Source organism: Patagioenas fasciata, chromosome 17, assembly GCF_037038585.1.
Source record: "Patagioenas fasciata isolate bPatFas1 chromosome 17, bPatFas1.hap1, whole genome shotgun sequence".
Taxonomy (NCBI): Eukaryota; Metazoa; Chordata; class Aves; order Columbiformes; family Columbidae; genus Patagioenas; species Patagioenas fasciata.
In genome coordinates, this window is record NC_092536.1 from 7431301 (window position 1) to 7447043 (window position 15743).

A 15743-nucleotide genomic window follows, 5' to 3' on the forward strand; every position below is an offset into this window, starting at 1 on the left:
TAACTCAGTGCAACTTTCCCAACAACCACAAGCTTCTTAAACATCTCATTTGGGGTCAAAAAACGTTTTTAGGGTCGGTGGAAGCTGGAGACTCTAGTCTGGGCTATTAAGTGCTTTCTGGAGAATGTGCTGACTACATAGGCAGCCCAGGTCCCTAGTCTAGCATCTTGACTTAGACAGTGTAAAACAACAGCTCTCATCTTCTGTACTCTTAATCTGTGCCTGTACTACTAAAAATGTTTAGATTCATGTGTTTCTCCCTCCTCTAAGTGCTTTATTTTTTATTTAAAGCTGCTCAGTTTGGAAGGAAAGTGGCCGTTTTGGATTATGTGGAACCTTCTCCACAAGGTATGGAAGAGAAATACTAGGATAATATTTTGCATGTGTACAAAATGGTTGCTTAGGAGAGCAGATGCTCCAGGCAGCAAAGTGGCCAAAGCCATTCTGCCTGCTTTGCCTCTAGTAAAAGTCCTTAAGCCCAGCTTGCTGTGCTGCTCATTCCATTCGATGACATCCCAGCTCTGCCTGCTTCCCCCACACATTGAGGTTATTTGCAGTTTTTGATGCTACCATTTGTAATAGACTTTGGATTGAAATATGTGAGAATATTGTTCCATCAAAATGTCATTTACAATTTCTAAAAATTATGAGTTGCATCGTGTTGAGGCTTTTTGTGTACAATGTGTAAAATAAGATCTGCAAATGCAAACTAGCAAATGTGAATGTGAACTGGTTCCTCAGAGCTCTGAGAAACATCTTGAGATGGTTTGAATTTTAAAAGAAAAATATATAGAGGTGTTTTATGTCAAAGCAAATGAACATAAGTAGAGTTAGAAACTGATCTGTAAGAGACAGTAAACTGTGTGGTGTTTGAGAACTTTTTAACTGATTGCATGAACAACCTAATTCTCTAAGTAACCCAAGTGCATTGTTACACTAACCTGATGCATTTACTTTTTCTTCTTTTCTTTCTTTTTTTTTTTTTAATGAAGGAACCAAATGGGGACTTGGTGGAACTTGTGTGAATGTTGGTTGCATTCCTAAAAAGCTTATGCATCAAGCAGCCCTTTTAGGGAGTGCCCTTAAAGATGCCCAACACTATGGCTGGAATATAGCCCAACCTGTTCATCATACCTGGTAAAGATTACTGCCCATATCCCCTCCTGTGTGCTGCAAATCTGTAACAACTTTTCCCATTTGATGTTTATTTAGGGACAGTTAGGGAAGTGAATTTTGCATTAAGCTTTTTATTCATCTCCTTATTTAAAACACAAATCTGTATTTACTTGTTTATCAGAGCAGATGTTATGTTGATTTGGACTTGATAATTTACTTTTATAACAGAAAGTACTGTAGGACATTCCTAATTTCTAGCAATTGTTTGTGTCTTTGAGTTGCGTAAGCTGAATTTGTAAGGTGATGACTTCATGTTAAGTTTCTTGCTTTGTGATAGGTCTGTGATGGCACAAGCTGTTCAGAATTACGTGAAATCGTTGAACTGGGGACACAGAGTGCAACTACAAGACAAGTAAATAAGACTTTGAAGTTCATCTTTCTTACCATAGTCAGGGAGCTCTTCTTCTCCTTGTAGAGCTACTGAATTGCCTTTGGAGTTTCTCACTAGAGCTAGTATTTTGACTTTGTAAGTGCTGCCTGCTCAGGACTCGTAAGTGCCCTTGACAATGTAAATGATTTCCTCCCCCTGCTTCCTTTTCTTTTCTGGGAAATAGTGGTTCAGCATGACCGTATGTAAAAGCTTTCTAACAGCGTAGTGATCAGGGTATGTTCTCTTCCATCTGAAGAGGTTTTGCATTAGTATGAAGTAGTCAGGGTTTCTCAAGGTAATTTCAAGCTTGTCCACCAAAGTCTATATGCCATACAATCCCACAAATAACACTGTACCAGAGCAGCTGAATTTTTTGCTTTTAGTGCAGAAATGGTCCCAAGTTTTTCAGCATGCAGTTCCTTGTATAGGGAAACTATATTAATAGATAATTCAACAGGTACTAGTTTTGTGACTCCTGCTGAGTCACTTTTGTAGGCTCTCAAATGGGCATTGTATTATATATGTGTTATAGATAGTAATAGTACTGCTATGGCTAGTGGAAATTGTATCATTTGAAGGGGTCATAATCTGATCCCAGAGTTACAATGTTACATGATTAGGTACTTTCCTGTACAGAGGAGTTAACCGTGACTCAAGAATTAAGTGAATTAAATTATGTGACAGGGCTGCAAACTATTCTATGAAATTAAGTGTTTTCTTCCTTTTACTTTTCTGTGCCAGTTTGCTATCCTTTTTGGCACTTCAGTTATGGAAAAAGTAGCTGATTGTATTTCATTCCTGTTCTTCATTAAGTGTGCATTTATGTTGCTGTTTTCTTCTAAACAGGAAGGTGAAATATTTCAACATGAAAGGGACTTTTTCTGATCCGCATACAATCCGTGGTTTAACAAAAGCAGGTAAAGAGGTGAGCTGCTCTGCTGATCCGCAACATCATTCACTTCAAACATTTCAGGTCTTCATGTGTTGGTTTTCAGACCAACTGGGGACTAGATTGTACTTTTGCAAATTGCCTTAACTATTCATTATTGTTTTGATGAGGGAGATTTGTGTTTTTCACCTAGAGGAGATATTTGTGAACCTGCCTGTTGTCTGCCGAGTCCCTAGCCTCTAGCCTGTCTGTTTGATGCCATTACTTTTTCTTTGTAGATGGAAATCCTGAGGCAATTTTTTTTTTTTTTTTGGATCAGAGTCATGCTGCTTTGATAGATTCTTAGAGAGATATAAAGATGACCAATATCTCCTTATTGCTCTTAGATCAGTTGGAGATGTTTTCCTCCTTCAGATGAATTGTAAGGGTTATTGCATTTTAAGACATTTTTAGGATAATAGTGCAATGTTGCTGATTAATATCAGCTTGAGAGAGCAGAAGTTTTTGGGGGTAGATGCCTAGCATTTTCTAAAAACCTGCCACTCCAGGCCTTAGAGGCAGAATTCATTTGCTGTGATCTCTGTGTGTTGTCATAAGCAAAAATTTATTTTAAAAAGCTACCATTTGTATACAGCTGTGGCTTCCACATAGTCATCCGAATCTTGTCCAGTGCAGGAATAATTGTAAGCTTAGTACTCAAACAAAAACTGATAGAGAATGTGTAGGAGAACTCTTGCATGTGTTAGTTTATTTTATCTCCATCGTTTTTTTTTTAATGCATTGCTGATTGTTATGTGATGTAAATAGCAGATGGTATTGCCAGCTTTCTCATTTATCACTCATTTGTACATAGATAAAACCTAAAGACAGAAAAAAAGGATTTCAAATGCTTGAGTTTGATTTTGTATTTTTGTTTGTAGACTATTATTACTGCAGAAAATATTGTCATTGCTACTGGAGGAAGACCAAAATATCCGATGCATGTAAGTTACACTTGCCCTCTAACAACTCCAGTGACTCTACTGGTTTTGTTGTAGATAATAATGAATATTTGGAGGATAAAGGGTGTAAATATAAAGTAACACACAAGACATTTTTGTACTTGTGTCATGTGGAAAAATATCTTTTATATAAAGCACAGTTTTTTCAGAAAAAACATTTCCATAGAAAACAGTTTGCATCAATTCAGTATGTTGATGTTGCTTAGAGCTGTCGGATAACTCAGGTTGGAAGGGATCTCTGGAGGTCATCTAGTTCAACCTTCTGCTCATGAAGGTTTGGGTCAGCTGCTGAGTCAGCCGTGAGGTCAGATCGTGTTGCTCAGGGCCTTTTGCAGTGAGGTTTTGAAAATCTCCAGCGATGAAGACTGGCTAACCTATCTAGGCATCCCCAGATGTATTCCCCTTGGTCTGCTGGCTACATGCAGCTAATACAGCCCAAGTTGCCGTTAGCTTTTCTTGCTGCCAGAGCTTGCATTGTGGATTCAAGGTCTTACATGTGTCATCATAGGTCGCAGGTGCACTGGAGTACGGAATCACAAGTGACGATCTGTTCTGGTTGAAGGAATCTCCTGGAAAAACGTAAGTTACCTTACCATGGCTTTAATAGATGCTGGCATTTGCGCTTTTTCATTATGGCAAGGTGAAAAATGTTCAGAATGGGTTTTTATACACCAGTTTTCCTGTCCTTCTGTTTCCTTCTCAGAATTTGTTTTGTTATGCATCAACATCACACTACCAACTTTCATTAGTAACTAATAGAGTTCCCTCCCTCCCGGTCTTATTATATTCCCTTCTAAATCAAATTAAATATTAATTTTCACCATCTTAGGCTGAGGTGACTTGTTTGCAGTAGCAGTTATATGTGGAAGTCACAAGAGGGCAGCATAAACTTAAACAAAGGCTGTACTGTCCTTATTCTTTGCTAAGGGCATATGTGAAATTGCGTTTCAATTGGGAAGGAAACTCCAACATAACTAGCAGTTCTGATAACAAAAGAAAATACGATGTGACAGTTGGGTTACTTTTGCCTTTTCTTATGCTTTCAGAGCTGTTGCTTAACTGAAATACTAAAAAAGTGGTTTTAATGGAAATACTAAAATGCCATAGTCTTTATTCTTTACAGGACATAGCACGGTAAGGTTCTGAGTCAACATTGCACTACAGAGCATTTTCCTCATGCAAATTATTTTGATAGGAAATACACATTTGCTGACATGAAAGTCAGTTAATACTATTTTTTTCTTTTCTGTATTGAGCAATTCTAGAGAAAGCAAAGTATATATAAGAAAAAGAGGCTTGAAACTAGTGCTTTGAAAGAAAACAGAGCTGCCATTTTTGACTGTAACCTTCTAATATAAAAATGCACTGTGTTAGCCTAAACATCAAATAGATAAACAAGGCTCCTGGGTAGAGTTTAAAAAGGAAAGTAAATTTGCGGTTGTTTGTAGTGTATCAGTCACCTCTTGAATTTTGAGAGCATGATTTATGTGAGGAAATTGTTTTTAAAGAAAAAAAAAATGCAAAAACCCCTCACAAAAACTGAACATAAGATTTATCCCTGTAAGATGTTTCTGTGAAAATGTGGCTTTTGTCCAGTTGCCGCTAATGCAAGTTGTAACAGTGTAATATGGGAGTCTAGTGTTTATACGTTGCATTCCTGAGATTTAGTCAAAATAAGCCTGCAGGGGCTACAGTAGCATTTCTGTGCTTTATCAGGCTGTGTCCTAGCAAATGAAGGAGGGAGCAGTTAAAGGTTTGTTTCTGTCAGATTTGTTTCTATTATAAATATTCCCAAGGTTCAGTTTAACACCTTTTGGTTTTAGTCTGAGCTGTGTTGTACTTATTCTTTCTTTTCTCCCTCTCCAAATGTATATATCTCAGCCACAAATTACATGCCTGGGGCTTATAGAACTGTCAGTCCTGCAGTTATTCATATTAAAAAAAGAAAAAAAGACCAAATCATTAGCTAACTCAGAAGTCTCTTAGATATACAAACATTATGAGCGAATTCTCACTACTGAGATGGAGAGTTTTGGTAGAGTGAATTAGAAAAGATGCCTTGAAATATGTTCAGAATGAGTGAGAGATTGAGCAGGTGTGAAGGAGTTTAGGTTCTGCTTTCTTAACTTTTCTATTAGACGCTGACAATGCCCAGGAACCCTCTACTGTGTAGAAGAAATTGTGAATAATGTGCTGCTGATACTATGAATGAATGCCAGCTGGCATCTATTTTTCATCTCATGAAAAAAAAGAGCAAAGATATGCCCAGATTACAGATATTCTCATTTTGTTCCCTGTGAATCTTGAATATCCAGTAGATGTTTCCTTATGGGCAGTGTGGCTTTTTGCAGCACTTCCAGGAGCTACAGGCTAAAAGAGCGGCTGTTCATCCATGCACAGATGAATCAGATGCCCTGATGCTGGGAAAATGTATTTCCCACTATGTTAAATTGTTTGCCAAATGTAAAACCCAGACTAGCAGATTTTAATCTCTTTAGCTCAACCTGTTCTGTGTACACCTTCAGAAATTGTATGTTTTTATTACGGGATAGCTAGATGTTATCTAGGGTCTTTTGTGAAGAAAACATGTTGTACTGACTCTGCAATCCCTGGGGTTTATGGAGCAGCAGACCTTATGTCTGCACTTCTCAGCAGTTTAAAGGCATCTCTGTTAGAACTAGGAGATGGCACAGATTGGTTTCACCTACTATTTTTGCTCTGCTTTCTTAACATAGGGTAGACTGTGTATGAAAAGCTTTCAAGTATTAGACTTGTTTCTCTCACAGTACTGTGGAATAACAACTTTCCGAGGGATAAATGGTGGGTCATTGGCAGGGCTAAAAAGAGAAGCCAAGTTTGCTGCCTTCAGAGTCCCATCATGCCTCTAATATTTGATTTTAGTTGCTATGCGTGTACACATATAAAATATTATAATTTTTTAAGGTTCCTGGTGTCTTTCTATGAAACACATTTCTATCTTTGTAACCATGTGTACCAGTAGTTTTCCCGCTAACAGAGTAGAGGGAAGGTCACTGCTTTATAAGTTTTAACTAAAACTGATGAATGATACCTCCTTATAAAGAGATGGCAATGCATGCACCGCTTTGTGATAGCCTCCAGTTTTTGTGTGTTTTTCCATGGATTTAAGGGTTTATGTTTATTTTGTGAAGCTCCATACTAGCATATGCTACTTTGGCCTGGAATCAAGCAAAGTGTAGGGTACAAATCAGTGGGGGATGTATAGGCCGCAAGCTGATATTTCATTTTTTTTCCTTCCTGTGATCTGACTATTTTGAATTTTCACCTGTTCAGAGCATATTTTTGTCAAAACAGCTTTATTTTGTTGCTCAGAGTTTTTGAATTAATGAAGGCACAGCTGCTGAGAGAAAAGGTCTTTACTTAATGAAGTATTCCCACGCAACTGTTCTCTGCTGGCATTGTCATTTATGTTGCTAAAATTTCTCTTCCTCAAAACAGTCAAACAAGGTTGGATATGTGTAAAAGAGTATGAGAAGGTCCTGTGGCTTATGCTTATAATGCTTGTTCTTCCTTGCTTATCCTCCTAACTTTAAAGAACTTATTTAAACTCTGTGATTATGTGAGTTTGTATTTTGAGGTTTTAAAGTCTAAAATTTCTAGCTTTCCAAAACACAATTAGGAAACCACTTCTTCCATATACAAAAATCCAAAGGTTTGGTTTGGTGGGGTTTGGTTGTTTGTTGATGGTTTTTTTTGTTTGTTTTGGTGGTGGTGGTTTTGTGGGTTTTGTTTGTTTTTTAATTTTTATACGGCAGTATGAGAGAGACCTGCTTTAAAAAAATGCCAAAAATAAAGAGAAAAAAATGTGCAAAATAGTTAAGTGGGTTCTGAGTACTGTGCGTTTGTGGTGTTGTTTTTTGATGAAAAGTTCTTTATAAAGCATGGGAATTAAGGTTTATTTGTGAAACATCCATTTCCATAGATGAAAATCATAGAAAGAACCTAATGTTCTCCACTGTTCCCGTAGTAACTAGAAATTTTGATCCCTAACAATGTGGGTTTTTTTCTTGATTCAAAAACTTAACAGAAGACTTTGTTGCAAGTGGAAATACTGTGTGGAATGCATCTCCAAACCAGGAGATTTTAACAAGTCTGCGGAACATGTGAACAGCGAAGGGGTGTGAGTGCAGCCCATCCAGCGGCTGAGTGTCAGCGCCCGGCTGGTTGGACCCACTCTCACCTCTGGCCCAGGATGGGCTGTTCTGCCTTTTGTGCACCCAGCAGACGTGGGGAGCCGAGGGAATGGTTGGAAGGGAGGGGACGCTGTGGTGTACAGGGCAGCTGAGGACAGGCACGGAAAGTGCTGTGCTGGAGAGCGGATACACCTCATAAATTAAAAGTGTTGATGTACAACTTGAGTGATGTTCTTGATTGAAAGGGAGTGAAATATGGGAAGAGATAGGAGCTGGAGTTTTATTTAAGATCTAAAATGGATGTGTTTGGTAAATACTAGCCTAGGTAAATCTATTAAAGAGATTTTATAGAGCAAGGAATGGCAAATATTTGGCATTTGGACAAATAAGATAATTAAAAAGCAGATGGTTATAAATCAAAATGAAATTTAGCAAGGAATTATGTTGGGAACTGTAATCTACTTGATAGGAAGGTGATGAATTTCAAACATACTTAAATTCTGATTTAAGTTTCCTTAAAAATAATTAAATACCTCTGGAAATGTTGAGGTACGTTTGAATTACGACAAGACTGCTGCATATCTGTATGATTACATGTTGCCTGCTGTCTCAGAGGCAATGGTGCCGAGGTGCCCTGTAAAGATGAGGCATCAGTAGCAATAGGCCCTGTGAGTGTCCACTTCAGGTGTTTCCAGTGGAGGAATATCGTAGAACACAATTGAAATATTTGTGATGCCTCTTACCCTTGCTAGTTTCTCTGAGTTTTTCATGGCTTTCTTCACTTGGTGTTCCAGAGCATGTGTTTAAATGTCTCTTTGCAACATAAAAACAATTCCTTGTGTCTTATAAGCCTGTTCTTTTCTTTTTTCTTTTTTAATTTTGTTAACAAAATAAGCCCATGTTATAATGTTGTCTTTGTTGGAGTTGACAAGCCATGCTCTTTCTTTGTATCTAACAACATCAGATCCACTCCTCAAACCTATAATTTTGTAACTATACATACGTCAGAAAATAATGTTTTGGTTGTGCAGAAATATGCGCAAGCTCATTCCACTGCTTTACTGTTTTTTTCTTTTTATGTAACAGGTTGGTTGTTGGAGCCAGCTGTATCCTTTGAAAAAGCTGTGATGATTTATGATTATAAGCAGCATAGCTGTCTTTTCTATGAAAGCTCAGTTTTTGGAATTCCTTTGCTTGTGCCCCGTAGTTGAGTTAGCAATAGAATAGTAATCATTTCTGTGCAGTAGCATCGTGTGAATTAAGATCAGCTGAGGATAAATTCTCAGGATCTTAAAAACAGTGTTATCTATGAGGAAAATACTCTAAGGCTTTGGAGTTTTATTCTATGCAACAAAAGCAAGCTGAAGATGGTCTGTGTGAGGAGAACTTGATATCTCTAGGTAAAAAGCCCACTTGTGTCCTACCATTTTATATTGCCTTTATATTATTTTTTCTATTTCCTTAACTGATGCCTCACCAGATGTTTCGCTTGAGTGTGCTGGTTTTCTTACAGGCATTGGATTGGACACTACAGTCATGATGAGAAGTATCCCACTTCGTGGGTTTGATCAGGTGAGTATGGAATCTCTCACATCTCCTTATATATCAAATATATTTAAAACTATATTTGGTTATTTTGTCTCCTAAAGAAAAAGTGTCATTGGCTTCTCCAAACATTTCCTAGTATGTGCTTTCTGAAAAGAAACCAAGAAATACTAGCTCTTGGTCTCCTATCATGTCTCTTGATACTGTACTCAGAAAAGTAAATCTTGTTTTTACCTCCTGCTTAACTGAAAAGAAGATAGAAAAGGTTGGGAAGCAGAGGAGGGATTTATGCCACTGCTAACAACATTAGACAATCTTTAAAATAATCCTGAATTTCTAGGTGTTACAGATAATTATTTTTAAAATAAATTATTGGACTTAACACGAAGCAGTTCAATGTGGAGTTCATTATGATTAATGTAAATAAATCACTAAGCTGAAAGTTTGTAATGAAATGGGAGCTGGAAATCTTGACTTTACCGCTTTTAAAACAGTAGTGGTTATAGATGGGTAAAAAACATATATAGTGATTTCAGTGGAACTGTCAACTCTGTAGAAAAGAAAGCAAAAGCTTTCAAGCAGGGAATTTAAAGAGAGAAAACTCTTTCAAAATTGGGAAAGATTTTGAGGAGTTTTATTTAAAAATGTAAGTGGTCACGACTGTGCTGACGAAACAGGAAACAGTTCTGGCCAGAAGCCCATTCCTGTGTGAAGAGAATAAAAGCAATTAGAAATAACAACAAGAAAAGGCAACGAAAACAAACAAACAAAAGATTTTTTATATAGAATTTGTGTAAAGAGTATTACTGTCTAAAGATGCAATGGAAGGTAGCGTAGCAGGTTTAGGTTAAAGACGGGTTACTGGATCCACAGGATCACAGAATGTCAGGGATTGGAATGGACCTCAAAAGCTCATCTAGTCCAATCCCCCTGCCAGAGCAGGAACACCCAGATGAGGCTACACAGGAGGGCGTCCAGGTGGGTTTTGAATGTCTCCAGAGTAGGAGACTCCACAACCTGCCTGGGCAGCCTGGTTCAGTGTCTGTCACCCTTACTGAGAAGAAGTTTCTTCTCAAATTTAAGTGGAACCTTTTGTGTTCCAGTTTTAACCCATTACCCCTTGTCCTGTCATTGGTTGTCACCAAGAAGAGCCTGGCTCCATCCTCGTGACACTCACCCTTTATAGATCTGTAAACATTAATGAGGTCACCCCTCAGTCTCCTTCAAGCTAAAGAGCCCCAGCTCCCTCAGCCTTTCCTCATAAGGGAGATGCTCCACTCCATCATCTTTGTTGCCCTGCGCTGGACTCTCTCCAGCAGTTCCCTGTCCTTCTGGAACTGAGGGGCCCAGAACTGGACACAATATTCCAGATGTGGTCTCACCAGGGCAGAGTAGAAGGGAAGGAGAACCTCTCTCAACCTACTAACCACCTCCCTTCTAACACAACCCAGGATGCCATTGGCCTTCCTGGCCACAAGGGCCCAGTGCTGGCTCATGGTCATCCTGCTGTCCACCAGGACCCCCAGGTCCCTTTCCCTTACGCTGCTCTCTAACCTTTACCGCTTCAACCAGACCCTCCTTGTTAGTGAGGATGAGGTCCAGCAGTGCACCTCTTCTAGTCGGCTCCTCCACCCTTTGCATCAGAAAGTTATCGTCAAGGCACTGGAGGAACCTCCTAGACTGTGGCTGGCCGGCCAAGTAGTCCTTCCAACAAACATCAGGGAAGTTAAAATCCCCCACCACAACCAGGGCCTGTGATTATGAGGCTGCTCTCAGCTGTCTGTAGAAGGCCTCATCAACTTCCTCACCCTGATCTGGTGGCCTATAAGAGACGCCCACCGCAGGTAGTGGCAGCTGCTGGTTGCACGCCAGCCACTCCCCCTTTGAAGTAGCTTCCTTAAAACTAGTGGTATGTGTACCAGAGCTTGCAAAGCATCATATGACAATGTGTCTGGGATTTACGCTCGTCGTCGAAGAATTCTACACCTGTGACAGCATGAGATCTGAGCAAACAGGGAATAGTATTGAGTGTGTATGTGTGGCACTTCACAAGACACAGTTGGGCTTTCTCTGAGAACTTGATGCTTTGTAGCCAGGAAGAGCACAATGGACATTTCAAAGTTAATAAAGTATTAATAGACATAAAATAATTATGTTCAGTCCGTAGCCTGAGTCTGGTGGAAACTGGTTAGTGGGCTATCATGTTTCTGAGAAGATATAACACTGCTGTTGCCTTCATATTAGTTAATATCAACTTGGAAAATGAAGTATTGTAAGCTGAGAGCTTGCATGTAGTTGTTCCGTGTAAGTGGTTTTGTAATAATATCCTTTAAGTAATAAACATATTCTTTGACAAAGTGCAACCAGAATTACTGCAGTCAAGAGCAATGACATCTTTGGATAAACTTGTCAATGCAACATTTCACTGACTGACTGTGGTGTGGCATTATTTCAAACAGGCTCTTAGGACAAAGCATTATTTCCTTTTTGTGGTAGAAGTTTCCAGGGAACCTTAGTAATTCATAGTCATTGCAGAGAAATGACAGGTGTCATGGCAAAGGGAAATATTTTTCTTCCTTACCTTTATGGAAGTATTTAATTCTCATCAAGCTGTCAGAAAATGGTAATTATGGTAATGTTAAATTGAACATGCTCTAGATGCTATTTTTGTATAAGCATCAAATGATTTAAAAGCAACCATTTTATTCTTCTACTGTTTTACTTTTTTGAAAATGAATATTCAGATGTAGATGACTCTTGGAATAGAGTTGCAGGTTATAGTGGCTCAATAAATTATCATGTGTTGACAATGCATAGTAAGTAAGTGACAAAGAACATTTGAAAAGCACAGTATATTTACTGAGTTTTCATGAACACAGCTGAAGGAGGGGTTTACATTACATGTATCTTAGAATAAACATCTTTTTCCCCTACTCAACAGCAAATGGCATCTTTAGTAACCGAGCACATGGAATCTTACGGCACAAAATTTTTAAAGCGATGTTTCCCAACCAAAGTAGAAAAATTGGAGAGCAACAGATTACAAGTGACCTGGAAAAATACTGACCTGGGCACAGAAGAAACCGATTCCTTTGACACAGTGATGTGGGCCGTAGGTAAACTTGATTATCTTAACATTTATTTGCAATGCTTTCCATTTGAAAATGAAGTCACTTCATCATGTTTTATGGGGCCAAACAGCTCCTTCCTTTTTTTTTTTTTTTTTTTTTGGGGGGGGGGTGTGTGTGTGTGTGTGTGTGTTAAATATTTAGTGAGCTAAACATTTACAGTTTCTTAGTTCTTTTCTTGCTTGCCTGACTTGTTCGCTTACAGTCTAAAAACACATGAAAGTTAAGAATCCATGGTAACTACCTTTGCCTGAGCTGCAATAAATGGGAGAACATTTCATCTTCCTCACGTTTACTAGAGGGTGAGAGCATAAATTCCAGCAACATCTGTGGTGCAGGTAGTGTTCTTTAAGTCTGTGCTCTTGATTTATTCATGAAGCTACTACAAGTTCCTATTTATCCTGTTCCAGAGGCTACCATTTTTTCTAGGAATTTTTCTGAACTGTGCTGCTTGTGGTCATAGAATAGATCCATTGCAGGAAACAGGAAGAGATCATTTACAGCATTTTTTATTTTGCCCAGTGGACTATATCTGTTGTCCTGTTGTTCCCTTCCTCTGGTTAAGTCATCTTTGTATCTTCCTAATACCCCAAAGAGAGAGCAGGTTGAGTGTTGTGACAAACATTTTCTTTCACTTATTGTGATTACTGTTCTCTTAGAAGTGTAATAGTCTTCTATAAATTGTGGAAACAGCCTATAATAATGGATTATACTCACTGAAACCAATCAAAGACACTAGTGCTTGCCAAGAGCAAAAAAAGGTCATGCTATCTGGAGATGCAGCAATCATAAAAACTGTAGAATAATATTCATGAGGTGAGATGAAAATGTTTCCAAAAAGTGGATTTCTAAATGCCATATTTGATTTTTCTCAAGCTTTCTGGTAAAAGTACACTGAGTGGGAGTCACACCTGTGAAATGTCAAGTCAATTTGTTTACTTTTGTTGGAGATGGAAAAAAGCTATTAGATTGAAATAATATGAAAAAAGCTTGGTTTATTGTTAATTATAATGGATTAAGGTTGCATGATATACTATTGCAACTCAGTTGTTATGTGACTCCGCTCACTATTTTGATACAGAGGAACTACATGTATTATAATTTTGGTCATGCATTTGAGTTACAATCCATATTTAGAAACTGCAAAATGAACAGTTTGAGAGAGTGGGATATTTGTGGTCACTTTTTTTTTAGTGTTCAAATTGACACTCCACCTTTAAGGATTAAACACGTTAACAGTTAATGTTGGTTAATTGATGTGCAGTCGGTATGATTCATTGTTTTGCTCTGTATCAACACACCCACACCAGGTGTCTCAGATAATAGGTTGGGAAATTTGGTAGTGTTGAGGATTTCCTGTCTGCAGATGTGCCAGTTACAATACTGATTGAAGAAAGTCAGCTTGCAGAGTTACTTAAAAAGCAGCCGCTATTGTTAACTGATTGTAGCCTGAACTATAGTAGGTATTTTCTTAATTTTTATAAGCGCATTGTGCAATTTTAGTAGGATTTTATGAATAATGTCGGAAGTATTTACTGACAGTGGGACATAGTTTGAGTTTGGTAAGCTACAATGTTATCTCTTAATGCAGGCCCTTTGCAAAAAAAATTACATTGTATTTCTATGAAGAGTTTTCTTTATCTTTCGGAATGTGTAATTTTCTGCTTGTACGTGTAAGCCAATAAAGGCAGGTACAATGCTCTCTTCGCTTTTCTAGCAGCTTTTTTGAACCAGTCAGAATATTTGAGGGAAAAAAAAAAAATCTCATTTTGATACCCTTTTATGTAATTTAAAGGTTTCAATCCAAAGCTTTTATAAGTAACTATTATGGGCCCGTATAACCTGGCTGAGTGACTATACTATATTCCAGATCAGTGAAACAGCTCTTTCTTGACCTTTATTTGATTCTGCCTGTCTAGTCCTGTAATGTCCTTCTGTCTTTTACTAGTCCTCTGGTTTTGCTTTTCTGAGAATTCTTCTGAAATTATGAGCTTTTAAGGATTGTTTTTCTTTTGATATGGAACCAATAAACTTTTAATATCATATTGTATTCCCCCTGCCCTTAAGGACACACAAAAAAATTGCATGTTATGTGCCTGATATACCTGAGTGACACAGCAGCGGTGTGTGCTGACTGAACATAGGGTCTTCATCCAAAGAAAAGGGCAGAGGAGATTGACACCTTTACAAACAGATGCAACCGCTGATTTGCAAGGCAAAGTTGCATCTGCCACAAGTGGGTTTGTTTCAGCTGTTGGAGGAAGGAAACCTGTGGGCTGGATGCTTTAGCGGTCACAACACAGATAATATATAAAAGGAATTGGCAAAGTGGTATTTACATTTTAATTTGCAATAGATGGCAAAAGATCACTGCCATAACTGGAATTTGTCCAGATTATTCACAAAGTCCTTAGGAAAGATACTGAGCTACCACATACCTAATGGGATCTTACTGTGTAGAGGAGCAACACTGAACTGATGATTAAACTAAGCAGGTGTTTACAAACTATCCTGGAATTTGTTTGACAGAGAATGTGAGGTAGTGTGCTAGTAAATTGTTAACAGAAAGAGCAGTGACCAGCAGCAGATTTTAAGTTTAGCTTTACAAAAGTTTTCTCCCTGCTGAGAGCAATAGAACAAGCATTCTCAAGGTCCTTTGCATTTATAAGCTTAGAGTAAAGCCACGGTGTCTTTGAAATAATATCATCTTTGCTATAAAAAGGAATTATGACTTTAGCTCAGTGTAAGGCTAAACAGGTATCAGGTGTTGCACATCATATGCCATCAAGCATATTGTCCTTTGTGTCAGACTGCATGCTTGACAGATTTATTTTCTAGTGCAGTAAAATAAGATCCTTGCTGTTAACTATCAGGAAAGGCTTAAGTACATAACATTTTTTATAGTAGTTTTCTTCAAGTCTTACAACCAAATCAGTTTGGATTAACTAAGAAAACATAAATTTTATTTGGAGATTTTCTTTCAAAAATCCCATATTGCTGTGATCTCCTGTGACCGTATCTGTGCCAACCTATATAGAAAGGGGATGGGATTTAGATTCATCTTTGCAAACAAAATCTTGCCATCCAGTTTTTTAACCTTTGAACGTTTCCATGAAAAATAATCCACCTTGGTTGATCTCACTAGTGCTAGTTGATCTGCTAGTGCTAATGTGATGTGGTTTGCTGAGGCTCTGAGCCTTTGTTCTGAACTTCCAGTGTCTCTTTCTCATTAATTTTAACTCGTTAGTGTCTTGGTAAGACTTCTTCATGTTGAGGGAAGATTAGGTGCTGGGCTATGCCTCTAATCTGCATGTGAGAGTTGTTTTTTGTTGTTTGGGTAGGACCGAAGTGACATGTGTCCAGACGCAGGTAACTTTGGATGTGCAGTGGATGGTGATGCCCAAGTTTAATGATTGCACCGTGGCTGCCACAAGCTTCCTAAAGAGATGACTCGTTTGTGCA

General features: G+C 38.2%; 1 protein-coding gene across 2 annotated transcripts in view; it reads left to right on the forward strand.

The window, feature by feature from the left end:
* TXNRD2 (thioredoxin reductase 2) overlaps positions 1–15743 on the forward strand; it is a 35116-nt gene that overhangs the window by 1593 nt on the left and 17780 nt on the right. For both annotated transcript variants that reach the window (XM_065852018.2, XM_065852016.2), the window contains exons 3-11: positions 292–348; positions 993–1137; positions 1454–1528; positions 2393–2471; positions 3356–3418; positions 3945–4015; positions 8695–8714; positions 9089–9180; positions 12095–12269. In XM_065852018.2, the coding sequence (XP_065708090.1) occupies positions 1052–1137; positions 1454–1528; positions 2393–2471; positions 3356–3418; positions 3945–4015; positions 8695–8714; positions 9089–9180; positions 12095–12269 (661 nt within the window). In that variant the 5' untranslated portion in view covers positions 292–348; positions 993–1051. The remainder of the gene's footprint in view (positions 1–291; positions 349–992; positions 1138–1453; positions 1529–2392; positions 2472–3355; positions 3419–3944; positions 4016–8694; positions 8715–9088; positions 9181–12094; positions 12270–15743) is intronic.